Source organism: Denticeps clupeoides, chromosome 6, assembly GCF_900700375.1.
Source record: "Denticeps clupeoides chromosome 6, fDenClu1.1, whole genome shotgun sequence".
NCBI lineage: Eukaryota > Metazoa > Chordata > Actinopteri > Clupeiformes > Denticipitidae > Denticeps > Denticeps clupeoides.
In genome coordinates, this window is record NC_041712.1 from 1,105,595 (window position 1) to 1,132,578 (window position 26,984).

At 40.3% G+C, this 26,984-nt stretch overlaps 1 protein-coding gene and 1 non-coding gene across 2 annotated transcripts; one reads left to right on the plus strand and one right to left on the minus strand.

Annotated features, from left to right (window-relative positions):
• Positions 1-26,984, plus strand: rbm25b (RNA binding motif protein 25b). The gene is made up of 18 exons (XM_028984500.1): positions 1-139; positions 1,674-1,797; positions 1,896-1,945; positions 2,082-2,252; positions 2,328-2,385; positions 2,596-2,756; positions 3,649-3,834; positions 5,560-5,643; positions 8,682-8,914; positions 10,936-11,056; positions 11,434-11,523; positions 15,388-15,461; positions 19,668-19,818; positions 22,399-22,768; positions 25,251-25,549; positions 26,010-26,108; positions 26,221-26,268; positions 26,379-26,984. The coding sequence occupies exons 2-18, from the start codon at positions 1,692-1,694 to the stop codon at positions 26,469-26,471; spliced, it is 2,394 nt and encodes a 797-aa protein (XP_028840333.1). The 5' UTR covers positions 1-139; positions 1,674-1,691; the 3' UTR covers positions 26,472-26,984.
• On the minus strand, positions 3,173-3,245 carry trnav-uac (transfer RNA valine (anticodon UAC)). The gene has a single exon. It is a non-coding gene; the product is annotated as a tRNA-Val (tRNA).

Consider the following 26,984-nt stretch of genomic DNA (forward strand, 5'->3'; position numbering starts at 1 on the left):
CAAACGCGTTTGTTGAAGAAATCGATCCCAGAATGCAGCGGGTCATCACGTGACGCGGCTGTTTAACCTGTTGGCGAGATCGGCTGAAACATCCGCACGTTTCGTGGTGGTGAATATACAACCTGTGTCCCTTCTTTCGGTGAGTCACTGTGTTGTGATATTAATAATTGAATGCTTTGTGTAATAGACATTTTTAATAGGATGCCGGTCAATTGTTTGGACATCAGACAACATCAAAAACTGCAGTTCGAGCTATCAGGCTAGTGAGCCTGGCGCGTCTCTGTGGTTTGCTCTTCTTTAGCAGAGATCATGAACCAGTAGCTGCAGCTGCTTATTGTAATTGTCAGGACGGATGCAAATGGAGAATAAATGTGCGTATCTACGGTACATTACATATATATAAAGTGCTCCGTAACACGGCCTGTTAGCGGTCTGTAGCTGTGCAGCGGTGTGCAGATGCCGGTCGGTTCCACTCAGCCAGTTGCTGCTACTAGTTTTGTGCGCGTTGTCTCGCCTCCAGTGGGTAGCTGAAACTTAACGCGAGCTGTGTATGGGTTAAACTACAAGTTTTGATTCACATGATCATAATACGATTTTGTTATAATATGACCCAATATGTTTGGTCTATAAGCAATACTGAAAAGGGCCGTTGTCTTGCAACCTGCTTAATTTCTAACAGTGACAGAAATTTAGTAAGATCCTTTCACGTTTGTGGAACTGTTGCAACGTATTTACCAGGCAATGAAAATGCAACTTGAATGCCGTATTCTTCATTGGAACGTAGCTTGCAACACCCAAATAGCATTGAGACACACTGAAAGCATTAAGTAAGTAGGACAGCAGTAGAAAACAAATGCTTGTAGATTTCATTTTGTTGTACTATACAATTCTGCAATGTAGCCTATGATTCAACAGGTTGCACAGTCTACTTATCATTCTGTATGGTATTGTACAGTACAATTTACATTGGGGTGAGTGATATGGGATCTCAATATGTTTGCTTATGTAATTTTTTCCCCTGATATCACCAGTTTGAGAACGTCTTGTATGAAACCAGAGATGAATGAACTAAACACATACATTCAGTTACATGTAAAGCAAAATAATCCAGTTGTGCAGTATCAGCATATCAACAGTGTCTACATGTTCTGTTGTTGACCCATATTGAGCAGCGCAGTTATCGGCACCGGGAGGCATTAATGCCCGAATGTCTGCTACTATGTGTGCACTGCAAGTTTTTAGGTGAATAAATATTGTTTGTAATGGAAAACATGGAATTGGGGAAAAACAACAACAGAGTTTTGGAAAAAATAAAATGGATTTCATACTAATTGAGTGTGGAGCTTTTTGTTATCCTTAACAGAAGTAGCTCCATACCTGCTCGGTAGACATCTCATACCATTGGGGATAGAAATGGAGAAATGAAATGAAAGTGGAGTTGTTGTGCAAATTTTTGACCTGAGAAAATATGTGCAAAGCTTATAATCATAGTGAATTTTATCGCTTTTTCTGCTATCACAGTAGTATAATTGTCTAGCCCTTGTACACACCTGTCTTACTAAAAATGATTAATCTGTTCAGCTGTATTCATCTTATTTATCTCACAGTCTGTTAAAAGACTTAAGGTTCTCATGCAGGTTTTGAAACATAAAGCTGATTCTTTTTTTGACCAGGTGGGTGTTCCTTTCGAGATGTCCTTCCCACCTCATCTCAATCGGCCTCAAATAGGCATCCCCCCTTTGCCTCCTGGCATCCCCCCACCACAGTTTGCTGGCTTTCCTCCGGCCGTGCCTCCAGGTAAAGATGCCTCATAGCTTTTGGTGCAGAACTTTAAAAAAAATAAATAATAATACTAAAATATTTTGTGTGTTTGCAACTTTCCCACAATTGTACAGGAACTCCTATGATTCCCGTCCACATGGGCATTATGACTCCTGCCCCTACGGTAACACTCACCCTCATTATAATAAAATATATTTGAATGTTTGGTGTCATGTCTACAAGTCATGTAGCATTTCTGTAAGGTACAATAACACATAGGAAAAAAGGCTCAAATAAGACTTAACATGTTTGTGGACCAGGTCCTGGTACCTACCACCATGTCTGTGGTCAGCAAGCCAGCCGTCCCCAGGAAGGACTTTCCAGTTGTGAAACCCAAGGAGCTGGAGGAGAACACTGGGCCTACAACCACAGTATTTGTTGGCAACATCTCAGAGAAGGCCTCTGATATGCTTATACGACAGCTTCTGGCCGTAAGTGTGAGACAACGTATTGGGGAGCTGATTGTATGTATGTAATCTTAGTAATCTTAGTAATCTTATATCTAGAAATGTGGCCTGGTCCTCAGCTGGAAAAGAGTACAAGGAGCTTCTGGGAAACTTCAAGGTTGGACACATTTTACTAGGGGTTCAGTTCAACATTTAACATTTTACTATTCAATATTCAGTGAATTCAACACACCATTACATGTATATTCATGAATACAGATTCTGCCAATATATTATTATAACAAGTTTTAAAACCACAATTTTATCCTATGTGATTTTTGATTAATTAATTGGGGTTTTTTTTTGTTGTTGCTGGTTTTGTTTTCAGCTTTTGGTTTCTGTGAGTACAAAGAGCCTGAGTCTACACTCCGGGCACTGAGGCTGCTTCATGACCTTCAGATTGGGGACAAGAAGTTGCTGGTGAAGGTGGATGCCAAAACTAAGGCTCAGCTGGATGAGTGGAAAGCCAAGAAGAAAAGTTCAAATGGAGTGAGTGGAGTTATGGGAGTTTGTAGGATAGATCTGATTCAAGGTTAACTGCTGCACAAATGTACAGGATGTCAACTGGAGTCTCTGCATCTCCAGTTAGCAACATTTCAATAATATACACTGCTCAAAAAAATAAAGGGAACACTTAAGTAACACAATGTCAATCACACTTCTGTGAAATCAGTTCACCTTAGGAAGCAACACTAATTGACGATCAATTTCACACGCTGTTGTGCGAATGGAATAAAAGTGAAGTGATTGTCACATGTGATGCACAGCACACGGTGCACACAGGGAGCAGTGTGTGGGGACGGTGCTTTGCTCAAGTGGCACCTTGGCAGATCGGGATTTGAACTGGCAACCTTCTGATTACGGGGCCACTTCCTTAGCCGCTGCGCCACCACTGCCCCAAAGCATGTTTCTGCCCGGTTTCGAAACGAGGACCTCTCGCGTGTAAAGTGAATGTGATGACCGCTACACTACAGAAACTCACAACAGAATAGACAACTGGTGGAAATTCTAGGCAATTAGCAAGATGTCCCCAATAAAGGCGTGGTTCTTGGCCACAGACCACTTCAGTTCCTATGCTTTCTGGCAGATGTTTTGGTCTGTTTTGAATGCTAGTGAATGCTTTCACTCTAGTGGTGGCTTTCTAATGCTGCACAACACTTAAAGTAATTAAAATTGATTATTCTAGGAAGGGAAGTTCAGTTTTAGGACTGTTTGATATTAATATCTTATTTGTTGAGCTGAGCTAGAATGACCTAGGCAATTGCCAGATTTGAATGCATGTTTCTCCAATTTTTTCATGTCTGCAATTGTAACCCCAGTCATAACTGGACTATCATGACCTTGCTGCCATGTTAATAACAACAGTGACTCCTCCCTCCAGACCACTAAACTAGAAGACACTGGAGAGCAGGAAGAGGAAGAGCTTGATGAAGAGTCCAAGCGGCAAGACCAGATTGTCAAAGGGGCTATTGATGGTTTGATTCGAGAATATTCCAAAGAGCTCAATGCTCCCTCACAGGATGATGACTCACAACGGCGCAAGAAAAAGAAAGAAAAGAAAGAGGAGGTAAATGACTAGGGCATATCATACCACACATATAGCTCTTTCCAAAAGTATTTGGAAGGAGCAGTTGACAACCCCCACGGCAGTTGACAACCCCCACACTTTGGCACTTTAATGCACACAAGGAGAAAAACTACTCTAAAAGATTTTTATGAAGAAACAAAATGGGGCACATTAGCAGTAAGGCTTTTCCAAAGCAAGGAAGCTCTGTAACAGAAGGCCCATCCACCTGCTGAGAATTTCTTAATTCTCGCTGCCACTAAGTCTTGTGAGCGTAATGCTTGTGTAGGGCAGTAGTCTATTAACACGTCACCCGAACAGGGACCAGTCTATGGTGAGCTTTGTATGTTAATAAATGAATTTAATTGTCTGTATGACTTTTCACAGGTGGGCAATGCAGTGAGTAAAGAATGCAATCTTACAAAAATTGCTTATGCGATTGTACATATGGCCTGTCTGTACATAAGCTTTAGGACCTAGTAACTGTATTTCAGTCCTTTTCAAATTTAGCGTTAAGAAGTTGCTGTTCATCCAGTCTTTATTGCCCTGTATATGTTCTCAAATTTGATGAATTAATTTCTTCTCCATGTCTGGCGGAGCTGTACAGTTACTGTGTCATCTGCATAACAGTGGTAATTGATACTATGTTTTCAAATTCTGTTTCCAAATGGAAGCGTATATAGAGAGAACAGAATTGATCCTAGAATGGATCCCTGAGGTACTCCAGATTTGACCAATGTTTTTAGGATACGTTCACCATTCTTATTAACAAAATCCTGTTAGACATTACTTAAACCGTTTAATTGCTCAGACTCTGATTCCCACAAGATTTTCCAACCTGTTCAGTGGAATGCGGTGGTAAACAGCAATGCTGAAATAGAGTAGTCTCAAAATGTGATTGTCCAAAGACATAAGCAGATCATTTGTTTGACAAGGGTTGTTTCCTTATTGTGATGTGGTCTAAAACCTGACTGGAATGCATCGATTATGCTGTTCTTTTCCAGAAAGCTTTGCTATGGCTTCTTCCAGGATTTCCACAATAAATGGTAGATTAGAGATTGGGTAGTTATTTGAGGTTTCTTTAATGTCTAGATCAGGTTTTTTGTTGTAGGATTTAGTACTGTTTAAGTAATGAAGGGACATAGCCAGTGCTTATTAATAATTTATGATCTTATTTTCAACGCAGTCCCGGACATAGGAAAAAAAGGGGACCTAAAAGAAGCCTATATTCAAGGGGGGGAATTATGTTTTTTTCAGGGCAAAGAGAGACTTTCATCAATTCATCTGATCACTCTTCATAACATTCTGGAGTTTATGCAAATTGCCATAATAGAAGCTGATGCAGCAAACAGGTGGCAAATCTGACTTATATCTTAGGGGTGCTTTCACAGGCTTCAGTGCGCTTGAATCTATCTCAACCTTGTTTTCCCTCCTTGATGCGGTTTGTTGTGTCAGATGCGCATCAAAACAACTGCATCGAGACCCTCAAAAAGAGTTGGTCTCGATTCCAAACCAATTGTTAACTCTGGTGCGGGGTGCCTGGTGAGACTATGTACCGAAAAAATGAGCGGTGCATTTAATACATTCACCTAGTGTGCTCTGCATTCTGTAATTACAGTGTAATTACATTTAAACATGAGCAAGTCAGCAACCCAGTGAATGTGTGCATGCTTTAGCAGTTCTATGTGCCTTCCAAATGACTATTTTTTCAATTGCTCTGTTTACTAGGAGGATATAAATGCCATTGACATGGAGGAGGAAAAAAGAGACTTGATATCCAGGGAGATCAACAAATTTCGTGACACACACAAGGTAATCAGCACTTTCCTAAATCTTTTTCTTTAACCTATGTGAAGAAAATGTAAATTCCAGTGAATATTGTAATAAAACATCTGCTTCATAAACACATTAGGGTCAATTTTTGGATATTTTAGAGAACTCCCTCACAGCTATTAGTGCTTTACATTGCTTCCAAAAATCACATGAAAACCTATATACTAAAACAAGAAAATAAAAGAGTGGAGTTCAATGGTTTCTTTGCATGATTGCAATTGGTATGATATGCTCAGAAACACCAAATTTACCACACAAATACTTACCTAAGCACATAAAACAAAATGCATGGAAAAATACTTGGAAAGTTCCCTGGAATATAATCTGTTGATTGAACCACCATTATTATAGAGATTATATGGTGACTAAAGCAAGATGAATCTCAGAGCTTTGGGAAAAGGTTGCAAGAATGTAAAAATGACCTTTCTTTTCTTATCTATGTATCCTGGGCGCCCCCTTCTGGAGGACCTTCCCAGGGGCAACTGCCTTTTGTCTTCTTTCATTTTTATGGGAGTTTTACAAATGTTGTCTGATGGAGACAAGATAATTAAAGAGAGGACACCATGCAGCTCAGCATTGTTGCATTTATTGCATAATAATATTGTTTATTATTACTATGACAATGACCATGTTGATATATGCCGTTAATTGCGGCACCCTTCTTAGGGAATTGTGGGTCGAAAGCCCTCATAAGAGCAGGGGGCGCCCCTCCACAGAACGCAGAGGATCTGAAGATTAGCCAGGTGGGAGTGTGTGTGTGTGTGTGTGTGTGTGTGTGTGTGTGGCTTTTTTGTCTTTCACTTGCTCAGTCGTATGAGATCCTAATGTACTTCAGTTTACTTACATGTCATCTGAAGCATTTTACCGTTATACTGATACTAGTCTTTTTTTTTTTTCCTGTGAAATTATGCAATACATTCAAATCAAGCTTATTTTTTTTTGGTGTGGTTTTCTCAATCAAAAGTTTTCTTTCAGATTTTGTGGAGTGTTTCCTCAAAATTCACGATATACTGGTTCCATCCTCCATCATCATTATCTGTTTCTGTAACATCTAAGTAAAGAAGTAAATGTTAATTTACTGGTAAATTCATAGATGAGGTATGTAAATACAAAAACTAAAATGGCTGCATCTTACAATAAGCAAGATATGTTCAGACAACATAAATAGCATGTAATAACCAACTATTTAATTAATTATAATATTTGCAAATAGCATCCTGTGAAATGAAATTTTGATTTTGACCATTATGGCTACATGTCTCTTTACCCATGCCAAAGTTGTACTTTTAAACATTGACACAGGACATGGAAACAGTGGCAGCAGGACGAGCACCTTTTTAACTCTGGCTCAGCATGTTATCGCCATATCATCGGATGAATCGGAAGACAAATAAGCAAAAATTACAGTCTGGCAAAAAAGTATTTGGCAGCCACCGATTGTGCAATTCATCATAGGTACACTTCAACTGTGAGAGATAATGTTAAAAAAAAAATTGTAAAAAAAAAAATCACATTGTATGATTATATTGTTTGAAACACCCTATGACAAGATTACTTATTCATTTATTTATTTTTATAGGTCTTAATGTTCCCCTAATACTGGGGTGGTAGTAGCCTAGTGGGTAAAATGATCTAATATCCCACCACCATTGTGTCCCTGAGCAAGACACTTTTTGTATTATATAAAGGCAGTAAAATTTACCGACAATTGTGTGACTGAGCTGAGGTGCTGTAAGCATAATAAATAGAGTGTGTGGTTGAAAACCCCAACAGTGGTATGAGATTCTCTTTCTTCTCTGCGTGTGTAGCACAGCAGATTAATGTGTGTGTATAGGTAAAATGTTAAGTTTGGGTTAAATGCTCTTTTTTTGTGTTAATGGATGAAACTTGTGTTTCATTTTAATTATTTTTCTTAGTATGTGGATGAGTGTATTGTGATATTTCTCATGTGGAAGAAGAGAGCGGGGATTTCCGGCGAACAGAGGAGTAACAGAGAGAATCTCTACCTCTGAACTAAATGCATATTTACCAAAGGTGCAGCAAAAACCCCAAAGTAAAATATGGCACCAGTGCAGTCCTTGGGAGTGCTACACATGCTTCACCAGAGTTTCTTCCACTACACACAGACCCAAAGCCATTACAACTTGAAGCCACAAACACCATAAAAACATCTGGTTCTGACATCTGTGGCGTCAGGTAAGTGTGGACTGAATACGGACAGTTTTCAGCTTTCATACCAAACATGTGCTCGCTGCGGGGCTCTGCGCAATGTCATGCGTGGTTTTCTAAACTCCCGGTAAGACTCTAATGTCATGTTGTAGATGTCTGCACAGTCAGCTTTTCTTCCATTCTCGCTTCGTTTGTGTGTTTAGAAGTGGCAGAAAGAACATCAGCCCACTTTGATTCTATTGGTCGCATGAAAATGTCAACTGCTGCGCAATTTGAACTTTTTAATGAGAATTATTATACCGCTGACAGAGAATAACCAAGCAATGTCATTATGCTATAATCGATTATGTTCTGCTCTGCAGCCGCAATGCATTGATTATACGATTAATTTCAACACTCTTACTCATTATTACTCATGTAAAGTTCCTGGAACAGTTTTTTTCGCAAATGAGCTGCAAGCCAAATGCAATATTTTGACATGACACCAACATGAAACCTTAAAAAGATTTCTGATATCGGAAAACCAAAAGATCTAAATATATATATATGAACCATTTGACCCTGCTTTTCCTCCCAGGTTTTAATTTGTAGGCTTATAGGGACAGCAAGACTTGTAGTTCAACAGCTGTAAGTCAACTGGTTTTTCCAGGATTTGACACGAGTTAGGGAAGATAATTTTTTTCTTTCTTATTTTTTTTATATAGAAATATATATTTTGAATGATGATGTAGATTTCAGTGTGAATTTCAGTATGTGTGATACTCATTGTCCCCACTGTTTTTTCATGTCTGGTGAATCTCCAGAAAGAGCATTGCAGTGAAGCTGTGCTCTCTTCTCTCTGTCTGCAGAAACTGGAGGAGGAGAAGGGGAAGAAGGAGAAGGAGCGTCAAGAGCTAGAACGAGAGAGGAGGGAGCGGGAAAAGGAGCGGGAACGGGAGCGTTGGGAGCGGGAGAGAGAGAAGGAGAGGGAGCGTGAGAGGGACCGCGACCGAGAACGTGAACGAGACAGAGACCGGGAGCGTGAGAGAGACTGGGAGAAGGAGAGGAGTCGTGACCGGAGCAAAGACCGCAGCAGGTCCAGGTGGGAGGGTCATCTGTATGACTATTTTTACTGCAGTAAATAACTACTTGCACTGGGGTAGTTAATGATAGCCATGAAAGTTGCTCTGGGAGCAGTCTGTGGGGACGGTACCTGCCTGAAGGGTACTCGTATTCAACTTGGAGGAGTACACAACATCAGCTACATCAGCAAATGCACTGATGACGTCCATCACCACAAGACTGAACAAGAAGCTGTGGGTGACGGGATAGGTACGTGAACTGCTCAAAGGTCGAGACTCCGCCTTCAAGGTGGCCCTAAGATCAGTGATGGCCAAACTGTCTAGAGCCATGAGACAGTGAACACAGTGCCACAGAGCCACAGCCATTTCCAGGACAGCGGTGACACACGGTGCATGTGGCAGGGCAATTCGACACACAGAACAACGCGACTGCGAGGAAATCCAACCCTCCTTCCTGTGATCAGGTGCTGTGTCTAACCACGGCGGACGTGAGTTAACTCATGAAAGCATTGTGAAGGATTCTACACACCCCTCACATGCACTTTTAACCGTCCTGCCATCTGGAAAAATGGTACCAAACCATTCGGGCCCTCACTGCCAGACTATGTAATAGCTTCTTTCCACCGGCCATCAGACACCAGAACACTCAGGGACTTTCCACTCTGGACTGACACCCTCACACACACTAAGTAAATGCTGAATGTCTGAAGAGTATTTGGCAAAAGAATATGAAACAGACCTGACTACTATACCGTAGTTTAAAAATACTGAAGTTAAGATGGAAGTGACAAACCCAGTCCCATCCCCACCCTCCCCTAGACAGACAGCTGCTAGAAAAAAAGACCAGCATCAAGCTCTTCAGAACCAACATTTAACAAAAACGACTTTACCTGTCTTCAAATAAATCGACTAATTCTCCGGTATCAAATGTAAAAGTATACTTTAGCACCGCTAGAAAAAAATATATAAAGGTAATACAAAGGCAACATGAGAAAACGATTAAGTTAACAAAGCAAAGACAGATCAGGACATACTCACACACTTTTTTATTTTTTTGCACAGTAAAGATATAGGAAAGAAAGTGAAAGTAAAGTGATTTGTCACATTTGATGCACAGCACATGGTGCACACAGTGAAATTTGTCCTCTGCATTTAACCCATCACTCTGAGTGAGCAGTGGGCAGCCATGACAGGCGCCCAGGGAGCAGTGTGTGGGGACGGTGCTTTGCTCAGTGGCACCTCAGTGGTACCTTGGCGGATCGGGATTTGAACCAGCAACCTTCTGATTACGGGGCCGCTTCCTTAACCGCTAGGCCACCACTGCCAGGAGGGCCGGCAACCAAAGATATTAAAAAGTATTATGTACATCATGTAGTAAACAGTGCTCGTCCAGTGAGTTTACTTCGTCACCTTTGGGTGATCTGGGGAGATCCTTGATAAATATCCACTCCTCATCGAGGGAGCTGAACCCCTTTCTAGCACCGCTGGGCAGTGTGATGCAAAGCTTGGCCGGGTCGAGAAGTTCAGGCCTCAGCCTGCTCTAGTAAAGTTCCGTCATGATATCTTTATATTCGGCTTGCTGGCCGAGAGCCTCTGGACAGTGACTTCTTCCATGACTCGAACAGGCTGGCCCCAAAATTCAAGTTTCCCTCACCGCTGAGCCTCTCTGATGAGAAGGTCCTTGGTCTGGTAGCGTTGGAGGCAGAAGATAACCAGCCGTGGTTGCTGCCCGGGGGTCTGTATAGCTCTCAAAGAATGATGCGCCCTGTCTATTTCTGGAGGGAAGAATTCCAGTATGCTAATGATTCTTATATTCTGATGCTGGCTTCGGACCTCCAAATCAGTAACCTTGGCCTTTAGCTTAGGGTTCTCGTTGTGCAGGGTGCTAAAGATGTTCTACAGATCCAAAACTCACTGACCAAGGTCCTCTGCAGAGAGTTCCAGCAATGAGATACGTTGGCCATGGTCTTCTAATGTTAATTTCATCAGGTCTACTTTGGAGTTGAGTGTGAAAGACTCAAACTTGTCTTCAACATTTCAGGGAACAGAGCCGTGACCGAGACAAGGAGAAGAAGAGAGAGCGGGAGGAGGATGAGGAGGAAGCGTATGAGCGTCGAAAACTTGAGAGGAAATTAAGAGAAAAAGAGGCAGCGTACCAGGAGGTGCAGCATTCATATGTAATAATATATTGAAAGTGAAGTGATTGTCATTGTGAAACATAGCACAGCACACATTGCACACAACGAAATGTGTCCTGCTTATAACTAATCTCCCTTGGTGGGCAGTGGGCAGCCATTAAAGGCACCCGGGGAGCAGGATTTGTTCCGGCAAACTTCTGATCTACATTTACATTTTAAATTTAAGGCATTTGGCAGACGCCCTTATCCAGAGCGATTTACAACGTGCTTTCAAGTTACCATCGATGATCTGTTGTTTCTCTCTCTCTCTTATATATGTGTGTGTGTGTGTGTGTGTGTGTGTGTCACAAATAAATAATTTTTATATTATATGTAATATAAAATTGGTTTTTCTTCTGAAGCGTTTGAAAAACTGGGAGATCAGGGAGAGGAAGAAAGCCAGAGATTATGCCAAAGACACAGAGCGAGAGGAGGAGCGCAGACGAGAAACGGTAAGAAAAGAAATTTTGGTCAATTACTGTAGCTGCTGATTAATTAAGAAGTCCCATCTGTTCAGCTAGTTTAAATCTTTTTAATCCGACACATCATTTACATGTGTGCTCACTGGCCAATTAAATGACCATGTGCAACTGCTCATTAATTCAAGTATCTAATCAGCTAATCAAATGGCAGAAACTCGATGTATTTAGGTCAGATTAACAGTTTTTGAGGGACTTTAAACACCATAACAAACCATTACAATCACCAGCAGAAAAAGAATACAGTTGGTGCAGCTCCAGTAAACTGGAAATTGATCCTGTTGTTTACATTTCCCACCCAAATTTCATGATTGAAGATTAGAAAATGATTGCCTGGTCTCGGTTTTCTGTTGTAACAGATTGTAGGTTTAAATCCAGTGTAAGGTTTGGGTGGACTGAGTGGTTATGGCACAAAGCCTAGGTATGTCTAGGACAAGTAGAGATTAAATCATCATGTGTTGGTTTAACTATTTTGAAAGGCTTGGCTAAAAACATGTCTTTAGCCTGGATTTAAATGGGTTGACTTTATGTTAATAGTTTTAGTCATTGCAAAATTTTACAGGTAGCCGATGCATTGGAAGACAGAATCAGAATATGTATTCCAGTAGTGCAGCACGATTAATCTAATCGTAATAGCAATGTCAGTCTGTGCGATTACATGAACGCAAAAAGCTGCAATTTAAATGTGACGTGAAATGTCACATGACTTTCGATTCGGTTCCATGGAGACCTCAGATTCGTGACTCGCATAGACATATGGGTACACGTACGTCAACGTCGCCGCCATATTGCGAGAGGCTCTGCTGTGGCATGAAGCATATACATGTCTATGGAGAGAAGTGCATATAAATGCCTCATTGTGCTGCTTGGGGCTGTACAAACCGCTGTACGCTCCAAACCAGATCCCGGGGGATTACATTTCATAGGTAAGGCTGGACTATTGTTTTGAATATATTTGGCCATTATAAAATACCGTTTTATAAGTCTTAACCTTAGCTAAGCTAGGCTAAGCTAGCGAAGCTATGTATTCCTGTGTTCAAGTCAGCTTCCAAACAACGTTTTGGCTAATCGTAGGCATTAACTATTTAGACTGTTCTTAGCTGTTTAGTTAACTTTTCTCAAACTTTGAAGGTTTCCTAAAGAAATTCACCTCAGTTTACAAATCTTAACCTTAACTAAGCTAGCAAAGCTATGCATCCCTGTGTTCAAGTCAGCCTCCAAACAACGTTTTGGTTAAACGTAAGAACTATAATATGGGATTTTATAATGGCCAAATATAATCAAAACAGTTGTTTAGCCTTACCAGGGTTTGTCGTTCGACAGTAAAGTAAAAGAGTTTTTTGTGATTATTTAATTTAGTAGAATATTGTATTTTGAAAGCACTGGGCATTTCAGGTTGTTATAAGTAGTTTGTATGTTTCCCTTTGAAATTAAACATTTCACTATTAGTAATTTGTATGCGACTTTTCATTGATATTCAAGCAAGTGCCCTTTATCATATCGCATATCGCAATATTGATCTCAATAATAGCAATATGTCTTTTTCCCCAAATCGTGCAGCCTTATATTCCAGTCTACAAAGCTCCCCGATCTCCCGATTCGACGCCTGTAGGGATATATCTGGGATTTGGAGGCAGGGAGAAGAACATAAAGTTTCCCTTTATGCAGATTACCTTCTACTTTTTATATAAAATCCAATCTCCTCCCTGTCACCTGTGCTGTCATTGCTCAAAGAATTTAGCTATTTTTCAGGATATAAGCTGAATTTGCACAAAAGTAAATAATAATATAGCACTAACAACTGGTGGGACTCATTAATGCCATTAAAATGAGTATTCTTCCTAAATTTTTACTTTACTTTACTTTATTTAGCAGACGCTTTTATCCAAAGCGACTTTCAAGAGGAAGACACCAGCAATTCTCGTTCGATTTCTATAGAATATTGAGTTTACAAACTAAGAGCCCTGATAAGGCTCAAACTTGTCAGTGAAGAGCATGCTCAGAGATTGTTAGGTGCTAGACGAAGAAAGATTATAATGTATTTATACATTTTTGTATTGTTTGTGCAATGTGTACGCATGTGCGTGTGTAAGTGTTAGATTTGTCTGTAATATTTTTTGAACAAGAGGGTTTTAGATCTTTTCCAGTCTATACCTGTTTTTATTCCCAAATCTTACTTTGGTGCTTTAGATTAAATGATATCTTCTTACCTTTGGAAAGGTAAACATCCACGATTGAATAACTTCTTACTTCAAAGATCTAAAAGAGACGGCGACTTGGCTCTGCCTAATTTGGGAAGGTTAACTTGGGAAGGTTAAAGATCAGTCGTGCTGCTGCATTTTGTATGAGTTGTAGAGGTTGGATGGTACATAGAGGTAGAAACTGGACAGCAAATTGACATTTGATGCACAGATCAGCTCAGTGATCAAAAACAGCTTTTTTCAACTGTCCAGAGTCAAGCCCTTGGCGTCACTTTGTGATTTTAATCCATGCTCTTATTACAAATGGTCTGGACTACTGCAACAAACTTTATGTTTGGCTTCAAAAAGCAGCAAAATGCTGCTGCTCTGCTTTTAACTGATAATAAAAACATGAGCACATTACTCCAGTTCTAGAATTTACATTGGCTCCCGGGTCATTTTAAAATAGTTTAGTTTCTTTTTAAATGTATTCATGGCCTTGCCCCACAGTATCTGCCTGATCTGCTTCAGTTGTACGCTCCTCCAAGTGCCTGAGGTTGGCAGATCATTCATTGTTAGTTGTCCCTATGACAAGCAAGAACATCAGGCAGGAAATGCTGGTTTTACGGTTTTTACTGTGGATTTATTCACTGTCTCTCTCTCTTTTCTGTTTGTCTGAGTACAGCACTTTGGTCAACTTCCAGTTTAAGGACAAAGTTTTCAGAAGTATTAGAATTTAACATGTATTTAGCATAATTTCCATTATGCACTGCTCAGGCAACATAAATATTGAATATTGAAGTTGAATGTGCTGACAACAAAATCACCCAAAAATGATCAATAGAAATCAAATGTATCAATCTATGGAGGTCTGGATTTGGAGTCACACTCAAAATGAAAGTGAAAAAACACACTACTGACTGATCCAACTTTGATGCAATATCTTTAAAACAAGTCCAAATGTGGCTCAGTAGTGTGTGGCCTCTGTATGCCTGTATGGCCTCCCTACAATGCCTGGGCATGCTCCTGATGGGGTGGCAGATGGTCTAAAGCATCCTGGACAGTCTGAGGTGTATGAAGCAAAATATGATGTCCCAGACGTGCTCAATTGGATTCAGATCTGTAAGCACAAGCCCCACCTGTGGACGTCGGGGCCTCATACCACCCTCATGCAGATTTGTGGCCAGCTGGGGGTCATTTTGCAGGGCTCCTGTTCAGAGGTAGTTGTCCTGCTGCCGGGTTGTTGCCCTCCTACGGCCTTCTCCGTGTCTCCTGCATTTTGAATGTCAGTCAGCAAATTAACATTTGAATCAGATTCTGTTTATGAAAACATTCATTTAGTCACAGGTTTATTTACAAAGAATCTATGATCAAAGATCTGTCAAAGATATAAGTCTATCTTTCTTTTTGTAGTTACAGATAAAAGGTTGTATACATGTTTCATCATGCAAAAACTCTACTGCTGTTGGAGAGTCACAGTCCAAAATCACTAAAGAATGTTTCCAGCACCTTAATCCATCAAGAAGGGACAGAGTTCAACCAGTACCACTGAGCAGTTTAACAATGCACCTCACCCTTTAGAGTTGGGTGCAGCTTGTGTTGCTCATGTATTGAGAGGATTACAGTTGAAATGACATCTTTCAATTCTCCCTTTTAGGCTAAAGAAGCAAAAAGACTGAAAGAGTTCCTAGAGGACTATGATGATGATCGAGACGACCCCAAATACTACAGGTAAGAAAGTGAGACACATCAAAATGTGCCAGCCATCTTACTTTTGGTTACAGGTCACCGATAATACTGATTAGATCAAGGGTCTTTTTAACGACTGTTATAATGATACTTAATACTGCATTGTGTTCTAGAAAATATGAACATTTGCACAGTTACCTGTCTTGTAGAATTGTGCTTCAAATAAAGAACTTTGTTAAACAGATAAGTCAGTATTGCCTATATGGCTGCGTTGACTGTGTTGTTAAATGCGCTGCAGTCAAATTTAACTTTTTGCACTGGTACGCCTAACTTTTTTTCTTAGGTGCACCAGCACTAAAGTCTAGAGCCCTGATGTCCTCTCTCACCGCCTGTCACAAAACAGCCCTGTCCTTCTTCTCCACCCATTCGACCCCCGCTGCACTCTCTTCTTCACTTGTCTTACACTTTTCCCATAGCTCTTGACTGTTCAACCCAAGTATGTAAACTTCCGTTCCTTCAGCAGCTCTACTTCTTTAAACCTGACCTTCACTCTCCCTCTCATTCACACACGGGTATTCTTGCTTAGATCGACTGACCTCCATTCCTCTAGTCTCTAGTGCAGACCTCAATCTCTCCAGGCTCTTGTCCACTTGCACCCTACTCTCACCACAGATCACAATGTCATCTGCAAACATTATAGTCCATGTGGACCATTTCAGGAGCTCAGAGCTTATCTTTGGTGTAGACCCACCTCCACCTCCTCCAACTGCCACTCCTACTGCAGAAAGGTTGCAGGTTTAAATTTCAGGTACCTTTCATGCCCACTAGTGATGGTTTAATTCACTGTGTGCTGTGCTTGTTGTGTATCACAACTATAATCTCTTTCACTCCTGACTTCCTCATACAAAACCACAGCTCCTCTCTAGGCAACCTGTCATCATGGTCTTGGATGTGAACAGGGAGCAGGTTTATTAAGCTTGGTGTTATCTGGCTCACACTCTCTCATACTGGCACTGGAGGTTAAACATGAATTGTTGCTCTACATAAAGATGGCTTAGGCTTAAAGAAGATTGCCAACACCCTGAAACTGAGCTGCAGCATGATGTCTAAAAGAACCAAAGAAGTCCTATCCAGAGACTCTTAAAGGGGTTGAAGTGGTGTGGGGGTCAGCCTGCCTGTTCTTAGACTATACGCCACACACTGCATCAAACCAATGTACATGGCTATCATCCCTGAATGAAGCGTCTTCTAAAGATGATTCACAAGAAAGTGAGGAAAGCCAGGTGAGGAAAACCTGCAGTCAAGCATGGTGGTTTGGGTGCCATGTTGTGGGGCTGCATGAATATTTTTTTTTACATTTACATTTTTACAGCATTTATCAGACGCCCTTATCCAGAGCGACTTACAATCAGTAGTTACAGGGACAGTCTCCCTGGAGCAACTTAAGGTTAAGTGCTCAGGGACACAATGGTAGTAAGTGGGAATACAGAAGATTAATGGACACGCTGGTCTGATCAAACCTAAACCCCATTTAGCATCTGTGGGCCATCCTCAAATGGGAGCACAAGGTCTCTAAGATCCACCACTATGGGAGTGAAACTTTATTGGTCTCACAATTCGATTATGATTATTAATGCATCTATTATCAACGAATCATGATGCAGCCCATCAATTTTCTAGATTATTTCAAATTATGTTTTCAAATAAGTTAGTGAGAGCTAATGCCTTCTTTACATGGACTTCTAATTTACAGCATTTTCATTGTTCTCCTTTCACCTCCGGAACACTCCTAACATAATTTTTCTTCACATTAACTGTCCATTTCTCCTGCAGTACCCCATGGTACCTTCAGTACACCTGGCCTTACTTCCCTTCCATCCAGTCTATTGCAAACTATAGTTGTCTTAATTTTAGTTTTAGTTTAGTCTTTGCACCATGCTCTCATTTTAGTCTTTATTAGTCTGTCATGTCCAGACTCATTTTAGTCATCAAGTTTCAGTCTTATCACTACAAGTGTAGTATTTATTTAATAAAATATGGCATAAAATTTGTACTGCGATATAAATGTAACCATAGACTGCAGACTATAGTATATTTTGCGGTATATAATTTGATGAGTAAATTGAAATGTAACTGCCTTTGAAAGGGTAATGTGTCTATAACAAAGGCACTGAAGCAGGAAGATGTATAATAAACCTCTTATAGATACAACAACATATAGCATAACCATATACCAGATAAAACAACATCTGGGCAATTTAAAGGAAAGTGGACTTTCTGTTACACCCATAAGGCCAGTGAAAGTGAAGTGATTGTCACTGAGATGCACAGCACACAGTGCACATAAAGAAATGTGTCCTCTGCTTTTAACAATCACCCTTAGTGAGTAGTGGGCAGCCATGACAGGCGATCAGTTTGTGGGGACGGTACTTTGCTCAGAGGCACCTTGAAAAATACCAGGTACTTGTATGATGAGAGTGATTTATATAAACTTTTAGGATTTTCTGTATTCAGTTGTAGAGTTTACATTAAAATATTGTCATATTCATGGTCATTCCTGATCATTTCTATGCTTGTTGTCAGTACCCATTTGCAGGTGTGGAATTGATTGGGCAAATGACGCAGATTGGGCACTGACACATGAGCTGCACTGAGTAAACCTGGCAGTGCACAGTGACTGGCAGATTGCTGACTGATTGAAGGCTTGTTTTTTGTTATTTATTGGGTCTGCAGTATTAGACCAAAAGTAATTTTCTTTCTTAATTTAAGCCTTTTTTTTTTTTTTTTTTTTTTTTACCCTAATTTTACCCTAATTTAGGACTTTTTATGGCATGAAGATCCCCCAGTGCAAGAGACCTGAGAAGTAATGGTGGCAGGGACAACATGAAGTAGATGGCAATCGGAATATTATTATTATATTATTATAGATTTAAAAAATCTTCAATAAATACAGTTAAAAATAAAAATAAGAAAACGGTCAACCTTTAAAAAATCAGCAATAAAATTTGCCTCCTTTCAATTCTCTTATCATTTCTGATCTAAATCAATTATATTCACCAAAAACTGTATCAGTTCATAATAAATCACATAATATATAAATTATTATGTACAAAAAAAGGTGAAATAAGTGAAAACATGTTTTATATTCTAGTTTCTTTGCTCTGATTACTGCTTTACACACTCTTGGCATTCTCTCGATGAGCTTCAAGAGGTTGTCACCTGAAATGCTTCTCCAACGGTCTTGAAGGAGTTCCCAGAGGTGTTTAGCACTTGTTGGTCCAGCTCACCCCAAACCATCTGTACAGAACTCCACATGTGTTCATTCATAGTTCTGATGCCTTCAGTGAGAATCAACCAATCTACCAAATGGTCATGAAAATAGAGAAAACACATTGAATAAGGAGGTGTGTCCAAACTTTTGGCCTGTACTGTACATCTTATAAATACTTAATTTAGAGCATTTCCCTTCATTTAATAAATCATTTACATAGAGAGGGGGGGGTATGGGGAGTTAATGCAATGGCATGACAATTTCCTAGCTCCCCAATACCATCTTTGCAGTGGCCAAGAAAGTCCTGCAAGCGCCAGGACTGTCTTCTAAAGATGATTCAGATGCTGGATTGGGCTGCCACCAGTACAGAGCTTGCTCAGGAATGGCCGCAGGCAGTTGAGAGTGTATCTGCACAAACAGTGAGATGAAGACTTTTGGGGAATGGCCTGGCGTCAAAAAGGGCAGCAAAAAAACATTCGTGGTTGGCTCAGGAGGTGGGCGAACAAACAAAACCCCACAATTCTGACAAACTCCAAGCACTGATTATGAAGGAATGGGTTGCCATCACTTAGGATTTGGCCCAGAAGTTGATTGACAGCTTGCCAGGGCATTGCAGAGTTCCTGGAAATAAAAGGCCAACACTACAAGTTTTGACTCTTTGCATAAACTTGATGTAATTGTCAATAAAAACATTTGAAACGTATAAAATGTTTGCAATTATACTTCAATACATCACAGAAACAACTTCCAAAAAGATCTAAACTGTAATCTAAACAGCAAACTGTAAAAAACTATTTTTGTGTCATTTTCAAAACTTTTGGCAATGACTACATCAGTTTTTGCATGCAGTTTTATAAAAGGAAGCTAAGCAGATAAGGTTAATATTTCTCCCTCATGTTGTTTTTCGTGGTGGCTGCTGAAGATTGCAGATTTGTGGTGCTTGGCTACATTACTGTTACTCCCTCCATGGTATGTAGGGGCAGCGCACTGCAGAAGCGATTGCGGGACAGAGAGAAGGAAAATGAGATGGACGAGAGAGACAGGAAGAGAGAGAAGGAGGAATTGGAGGAGATCAGGCAGAGACTGCTTGCAGAGGGACACCCAGATCCGGATGCAGAATTACGACGGGTGAGTGTGTTTTTCGTCTCATAATGATCCTCCCACACAGTCAGTTTAGAGTCAGTCTAAATTAGAGAATGACTGATATTGTTTTTTTCAGGGCTGATTATTATTTGTTAATGTGATCTGACATTTGGAACCATGAACCATGAAAACCAAAAATTTATTTCTTTCACACTTTTTAATTGTACAAATCTAAATTGAAATTACTTTTTTAATTAATGGCAATTATACCATGTAAAATAATAAATGGCAATTATACTACACTTCTCAAAAATAGAAAGGGAACATTCCAAGTCAATCACACATCTGTGAAATCAAAGGGTTGACAAAGGGTGGAAATTATAGGAAATTAGCAAGACATCCACAATAAAGGAGTGGTTCTGCACTGATGTTTTGGTCTCTTTTGAATGCTGGCGGTGCTTTCACTATAGTGGTAGGAAGAGACTGAGTCTACAACCCCCAGAAGTGGGTCAGGAAGTGCAGCTCATCCAGGATGGCACGTCAGTGCGAGCTGTGGTAAGAAGGATTTGCTGTGTCTGGCAGCGTAGTGTCCAGAGCATGGAGGCACAACCAGGCCAGTACATCTGGAGATGTGGAGGAGGCCATAGGAGGGCAGCAACCCAGCAGCAGGACTGCTAACTCCACCTTTATGCAAGGAGGAGCTCTGCCAGAGCCATGCAAAATGACCTCCAGCAGGCCACAAATGTGCCTGTGTCTGCAACCTGATGCTAGACCTCATATGGCTGGAGTGTATGAGCAGTTCCTGCAGGATGAAGGCATTGATGCTATGGACTGGCCCGTCTGTTCCCCAGCCCTGAATCCAATTGATGATCTGGGACATCATGTCTCATTCCATCCACCAATGCCACATTGCACCACATACTGTCCAGGAGTTTAAAGGACATTACATCAAAGCTGGATCAACCTCTAGTGTGTTTATCCACTTTAATTATTTAATTTGTTGTCAGCGCATTCAGTTATGTAAAGAAAAAAAAAAGTATTTAATAAAAATGACATCCTAGATCTGAATAAATAAAATATTCTTGTGTTATTTTTTAGCAGTGTATTTCTTAAAATCAAGTAGAATGAATTTTGTATTAATGCCCTTGCAGTGTCTGCCGAGGAAAAACTCTGGTCCTTGGACCCTAGTGAAGGGTCTTAAATTTGATGAAAGTGTCTTTAAAAGTCTTAAATTGGGCTTCCTTAAACCTGCAGAAACCCGGGTTCTAGCACAGGGAACAGACATAGTCTCGATACGGTGCAAGTTACTACCAAGGTTTCCGGTAGCGCAGGCATTTGGATAAGCATCTCTGCCTGCTGCCTGGGGTAACAAGTCTATAGGTCAAATTACTATAAATATACTATACCTGGAACCCTCCCAGGTGGGATGAACGAAAATGTGTCCCCTGCTTTTAACGATCACCCTTGGTGAGCAGTAGGCGGCCATGACAGGCGCCCGGGGAGCAGTGTGTGGGGGGAACCTTGGCGGATCGGGTATTTGAACCGGCAACCTTCTGATTATAGGGCCGCTTCCTTAACCACTAGGCCACCACTGCCCCAGTTCAACAAATCACCACGGTGCAAGAAAAAAGGCCACTAAGTGGCATGCCACGCAGTGTGAAACTCCTACCTGGAGTGGCCACATTCACAGCCGGCACGACTTTTTAATGCCGGCACCAGAAAATCACCAAGCAACGTCATCATGATATAATCGATGTTGTTCTGCACTGCATCAATGCAATATTATCTGCATCGCAATGCATCGATTATACCATTAACACCCCTAGCATAAACCGTGGAATCCAAGTATCCTACTTATGCACACAAAAAGTTCTTTTTACCGTTAGCATGCATGTTTGGCCACTGGGCACTCCTCACTGATCGAATGTAGCTACATTTATAAAAATCTAAATATTTCATTAGTAGTAAAATGCATTTTTATGATATACCTCCAGTTATGTTCCATGAATACACACCAGTGTTCATCACAATCACATTTTAGTGTGCTGTGAATTTGAAGCACACTAATTTGATGAAAATATAATTTTCTTTTAGAAGTTGAACTTGACATTAGTCTATGGAATATACGCAAACTGTATTTCATATATAATACAAACTGTATTATTTATTGTAAAAAAAATCAAATAAATATTTAATAACAGTCTTGGCTGTTTTGTTGAGAGGTAAAATATATCACAGCATAGGGCTGTAAGAGTATGACTATTTATTAACATAATGCAGGACCAAAGTTTAACACATTTTCAGTGGGTCTGCTGTTGTCTGCTTTCAGTACAACCTTAAGATTATTTGTTCTCACTTTCATTAATAAAAAATAGGAAACTTGCAGAAACTGCACACTGCTGGTGGAACAATCAAAAATACTGGAAATATATTAAAATATTCATATATTTTTTTTTATCCTTGGTTTAATGTTTAACTATAATCACTGTGATTTTCATGTTCTATGTAATAACATGGATGTAATTTAACTTTGTTAAGGAAAAGTTGCATTATGTTAAGTTTCTTTAACATTCTTCCCATAGATTGCGTAGTGTTTGTCATTGATAACCTTGTGCATTTGCTCAGATGGAAGAGGAGGCAGAAAGGTTACGTCAGCCTCCACCCAAACCAGAGCCAGAGGATGAGCGGGAACACAATGTTGAGTCAGGACGGCGTCTCTCTGTCCAAGCACGCTCTGACAATGATGACATTGAGGAGGGAGAGGAGCCAGATGATGAAGAAGATATTGAACAGACTGAGAGCAAGCCCTGCCTGAAGCCCACTCTGCGCCCTATCACATCTGCTCCCTCTGTATCATCTGCCAGTGGGAACGCCACGCCCAATACACCCGGAAATGATTCGCCGTGTGGCATCATCATCCCGCATGAAAACTCTCCACCTGAAGCTCTGCCACAGGAGGAGCATCGCCCGAAGATTGGACTAAGCCTGAAACTTGGTACAGTTCTGATCCTTTGGTGGAATGGGTAGTGTGTTATGCTCAGTTAGACATTGTACAGGTGCTGGTCATATAATTTAAAAAGTTTATTTATTTTATTAATTCCATTAAAAAAGAAGTGAAACTTGTATAATGTATACATTCATTACACACAGGCTGATATTTTTAAAATGTTTAATTTTGATTATTTTAACTGACAACTAATGAAAACCTCAATCCAGTATCTCAGACAATTAGAATGTTGTGAAAAGGTTCAGTATTGAAGACACCTGGTGCCACACCATCAGCTACTTAATTCAAAATACCTGGAATGGCCTTTAAATGGACTCTAGTTCTGTAGGCCACACAATCATGGGGAAGACTGCTGATTTGACAACTGTCCGAAAGATGACCATTAACAACTACAAGAAGGGCAAGACACAAAAAGTCATTGAAAAAGAGGCTGTCTGTTCACAGAGCTCTGTGCCCATGCACATTAATAGAGCGGCAAAAGAAGGAAAAAAAGGCATAACCGCACCCTGGAGAGAATTGTGAAACAAAAACCATTCGAAAATGTGGCAAAAAGTGGACTGCACCTAGAGTCAGGGCTTCAAGAATCATTACGTTTTAGAGCACTTCATGCTTCCTGCTGCTGACCAGCTTTATGGAGATGCAGATTTCATTTTCCAACAGAACTTGGCACCTGCACACAGTGCCAAAGCTAGAAGTACCTGGTTTAAGGACCATGGTATCCCTGTTCTTAATTGGCCAGAAAACTTATCTGACGTTAGAAAATCTATGGGGTATTATGAAGAGGAAGATGCGATATTCCAGACCCAGCAATGCAGAAGGCACCTGAGCAGTGCCACAAACTGATAAGGGTCCATGCCATACCGCATTGCTGCAGTAATTCAGGCCAAAGGAGCCCCAACTAAGTATTGAGTGCTGTACATGCTCATACTTTTCATGTTCATACTTTTCAGTTGGCCAACATTTCGGAAAGAAAAAAAAAAAAATTCCTTGTATTGGTGTTAAATAATATTCTAATATTCTGAGATACTGAATTGGGGTCTTCATTAGTAGTCAGTGGCAGGATGTCTGGCAGTGGAGTCAAAAGAGAGGCCCAAAATGTATTAAAACAGGCTCTTCCATTATTTTTTTATATATGTACAGGTAAAAAAACAGAAGTGTACTACATAAATACAACTTACGAAAGGTACGAAAAACTGCAGAAAACAAAAGATATGAAACACTAATCAGGGCAGGCTAACCCAACCTGGTCATGCACCAATAACCAATACTGTTTCCCTCCGGTCTCAGCTGCCCTGGCTCAACAATCCCTCGGGCTTAATAAAGGGTTAAACCCATATACCCAATCAAAAAGCACCTGGACGTGACAACCGAACAGTAACAAGCAGCCAAGATGTAATCGTATCAGCAGAAGGCCTCTTGCAGACTCTAAACGTCACAGCTGAAAAGAAATAAACACTTGAAATACCACTTCGTGTGGAATGAGTGTATACATTATACAAGTCTCACTTCTTCCATGGAATTAGTGAAATAAATAAACTTTATATGACCAGCACCTGTTTAGCATGAGTGTGGATGATAAATTAAGTTGAACACCGGGAAAGCAGACAAACTCTGCATGCACAAGGTCACACTTTGTTCTTGTTGGTGGTGCAACATTCTAAAAACTACAGGCCATTTTGGCACCAAAAGTTTTAAGTCCAAACCATTGCTTTTAACTGTTTATAAGTACATTTCCAGCATTTATCAGACGCCCTTATCCAGAGCGACTTACAATCAGTAGTTATAAGGACAGTCCCCCAGGAGACACTCAGGGTGAAGTGTCTTGCTCAGGGACACAATGGTAGTAAGTGGGATTTGAACCTGGGTCTTCTAGTTCATAGGCGAGTGTGTTACCCGCTAGGCTACTACCACCCTAACTACTTTTTTTCTATCTTGTCTTTTGTATTGCGTATCTTTTTAATGTATTTATCATATTCTTAAATTAACATTTAACATATTTGGTTTTTCTTTACAGCAGATTAGTATGACACTGTATTGTCCTTTAATTGTGCCTTATAAATAAATTTGATTTGAAGTCTAGATTCATACTACGTGAGGCCACGTCACTAACCAAGGATGATATGGCGTTAACCAGCCCTAATATAGAAACTATAACAGTAAAAAGGTTCAGTGGGGCAGTGGTTGGCCTAGTGGCTAAGAAATCGGACCCGTAATCATAATCAGACCTGTAACCACAGAGGGTTCCCTACACACTGCTCCCTGAGCAGCCTTTAATTGCTGCCCACTGCTCACCAAGGGTGATGGTTTAAAAGCAGAGGACACATTTCATTTTTTTTTTTTTTTTTTTAAGAATTTATAAAAAGTTAGTGTTGCATTTGTTTTTTGTTTTAGTTTGAGTGGCTCCTCAGTTTATCTGTAGCATATTGTTGAATGTTTAGTTCCATCTCTATCTTTTATCGCTCTCCTTCAGGATCCTCTGGCAGTCCAAGCCAACCCAATGCAGCCAAGCGCAAGAAGTTGGCTGTGGATAGTGTCTTTAATCGTTTTGATGATGAAGAGGCAGATGAAGCCCCCCGTAAGAGGAAGCTGGTACCCCTCGATTATGATGATGACAAGAGTTTAGGTGCTGACGACCCTGGGCAGGGAAGTGGGAAGAGTGGAGCCAACACTGAGGAGAAACGTAAGCACATCAAGAGCCTGATTGAGAAGATCCCAACTGGCAAGCCTGAACTCTTCAACTATCCGCTTGACTGGTCCATTGTGGATTCGGTAAGCTGTCTTCATTTCAGATACGAGTCATAATTGTCAAAAAGCAATGAGTGCCAAAGCACTTTGGTGAAGCGTGATTAAATGTCATTTGTCATATTGCAGATTATTTATTTATTTTTCCCACCCACTCCATAAATAGTTTTTGCATGTTTATAACAGACATTTTGGAAAAAATAAAACTGAATTTAGGAAAAAATTGATTACATACTACATACTGCGGTTTATTTATGTAGAATTTCTTTTTTTTCCGCCTTTTAAAAATGAGTAGGTGAGGTCTATATACAGATGCAGTCATGCAAGTTACTTTCAGTAAATGTTTTTGTTGTAACAGTAGCACATATGGATCACGTGTGCATATGGTTTGATTTTTAATTAGTGAGGTTGAAACCTCAAAGTGGAAACCAAATTTAAACTGTGCTGTGACATATCTAACAGCTGCATTTCTCTTCATTTGTCCTAGACTCTAATGGAGAGACGCATACGTCCTTGGATCAATAAGAAAATAATTGAGTACATTGGTGAAGAGGAAGCGACGCTTGTTGACTTTGTGTGTTCAAAGGTTTGTTTTACGTCACAGTTCTACTTGTGAACAATTTAGGTCATGTTTAGTGTGCCTGCAGATGATCTTGATATAGCTCTCTTTCCTCATGCTGCTCTTTCTTTCTGTGAAGGTTATGGCACACAGTACACCCCAAGGTATTCTGGATGATGTGGCAATGGTAAAATGACCAATAACCAACTTCCATTAACTCTCAAATTCCTTTTGTTTTAGGTTAGCTGTGCTGTGTCCCCATTATCCTGATAGTTTTTATTCTTTTGATATTTCTAGGTCCTGGATGAAGAAGCAGAAGTGTTCATAGTAAAAATGTGGAGATTATTGATATATGAAACCGAAGCTAAGAAGATTGGACTTGTGAAATAAGCACTGTATGAAGATGGGCTCACGGTTTGAAATTCAGATTGTTAAAAGTCAGCATCACGACTGCTCAAACCAACAAGCGGACTTCAACTTCCACATCGATCCATGAGTAAGGGGGACTCCAGTGGAGCAAACAATCCAAATACACTGGTGTCTCACCAGTTTTTAATCTTTGGGCATGATGGTACCTCCAAAGGCCTCTAGGACCCTATTAGCTTTCAGTGTGTGTTCGTTTCTACTGTTGTCATTTTTGCTTTTATTTTGTTCATTACCCGTTCTGAACCAATGTCAGGGAAATGTCTTGTGATCACTTCTTATATTACATCTGTGAAAAGAGACACTTCCTGCTCCATCAGGCCTGTGTAAAGTCCATTACTTCCCCACCCTTTTCGAGGTGGTAATGGGGGTGGTGGCGGCAACTCTTGCCAATACAGAAGAGATGCACAAACATTTGTTTTTGATTTTGTACCTTCCCATAAATTCTTTTGAATAAAGAGGACTTCATTTTTTTAATAA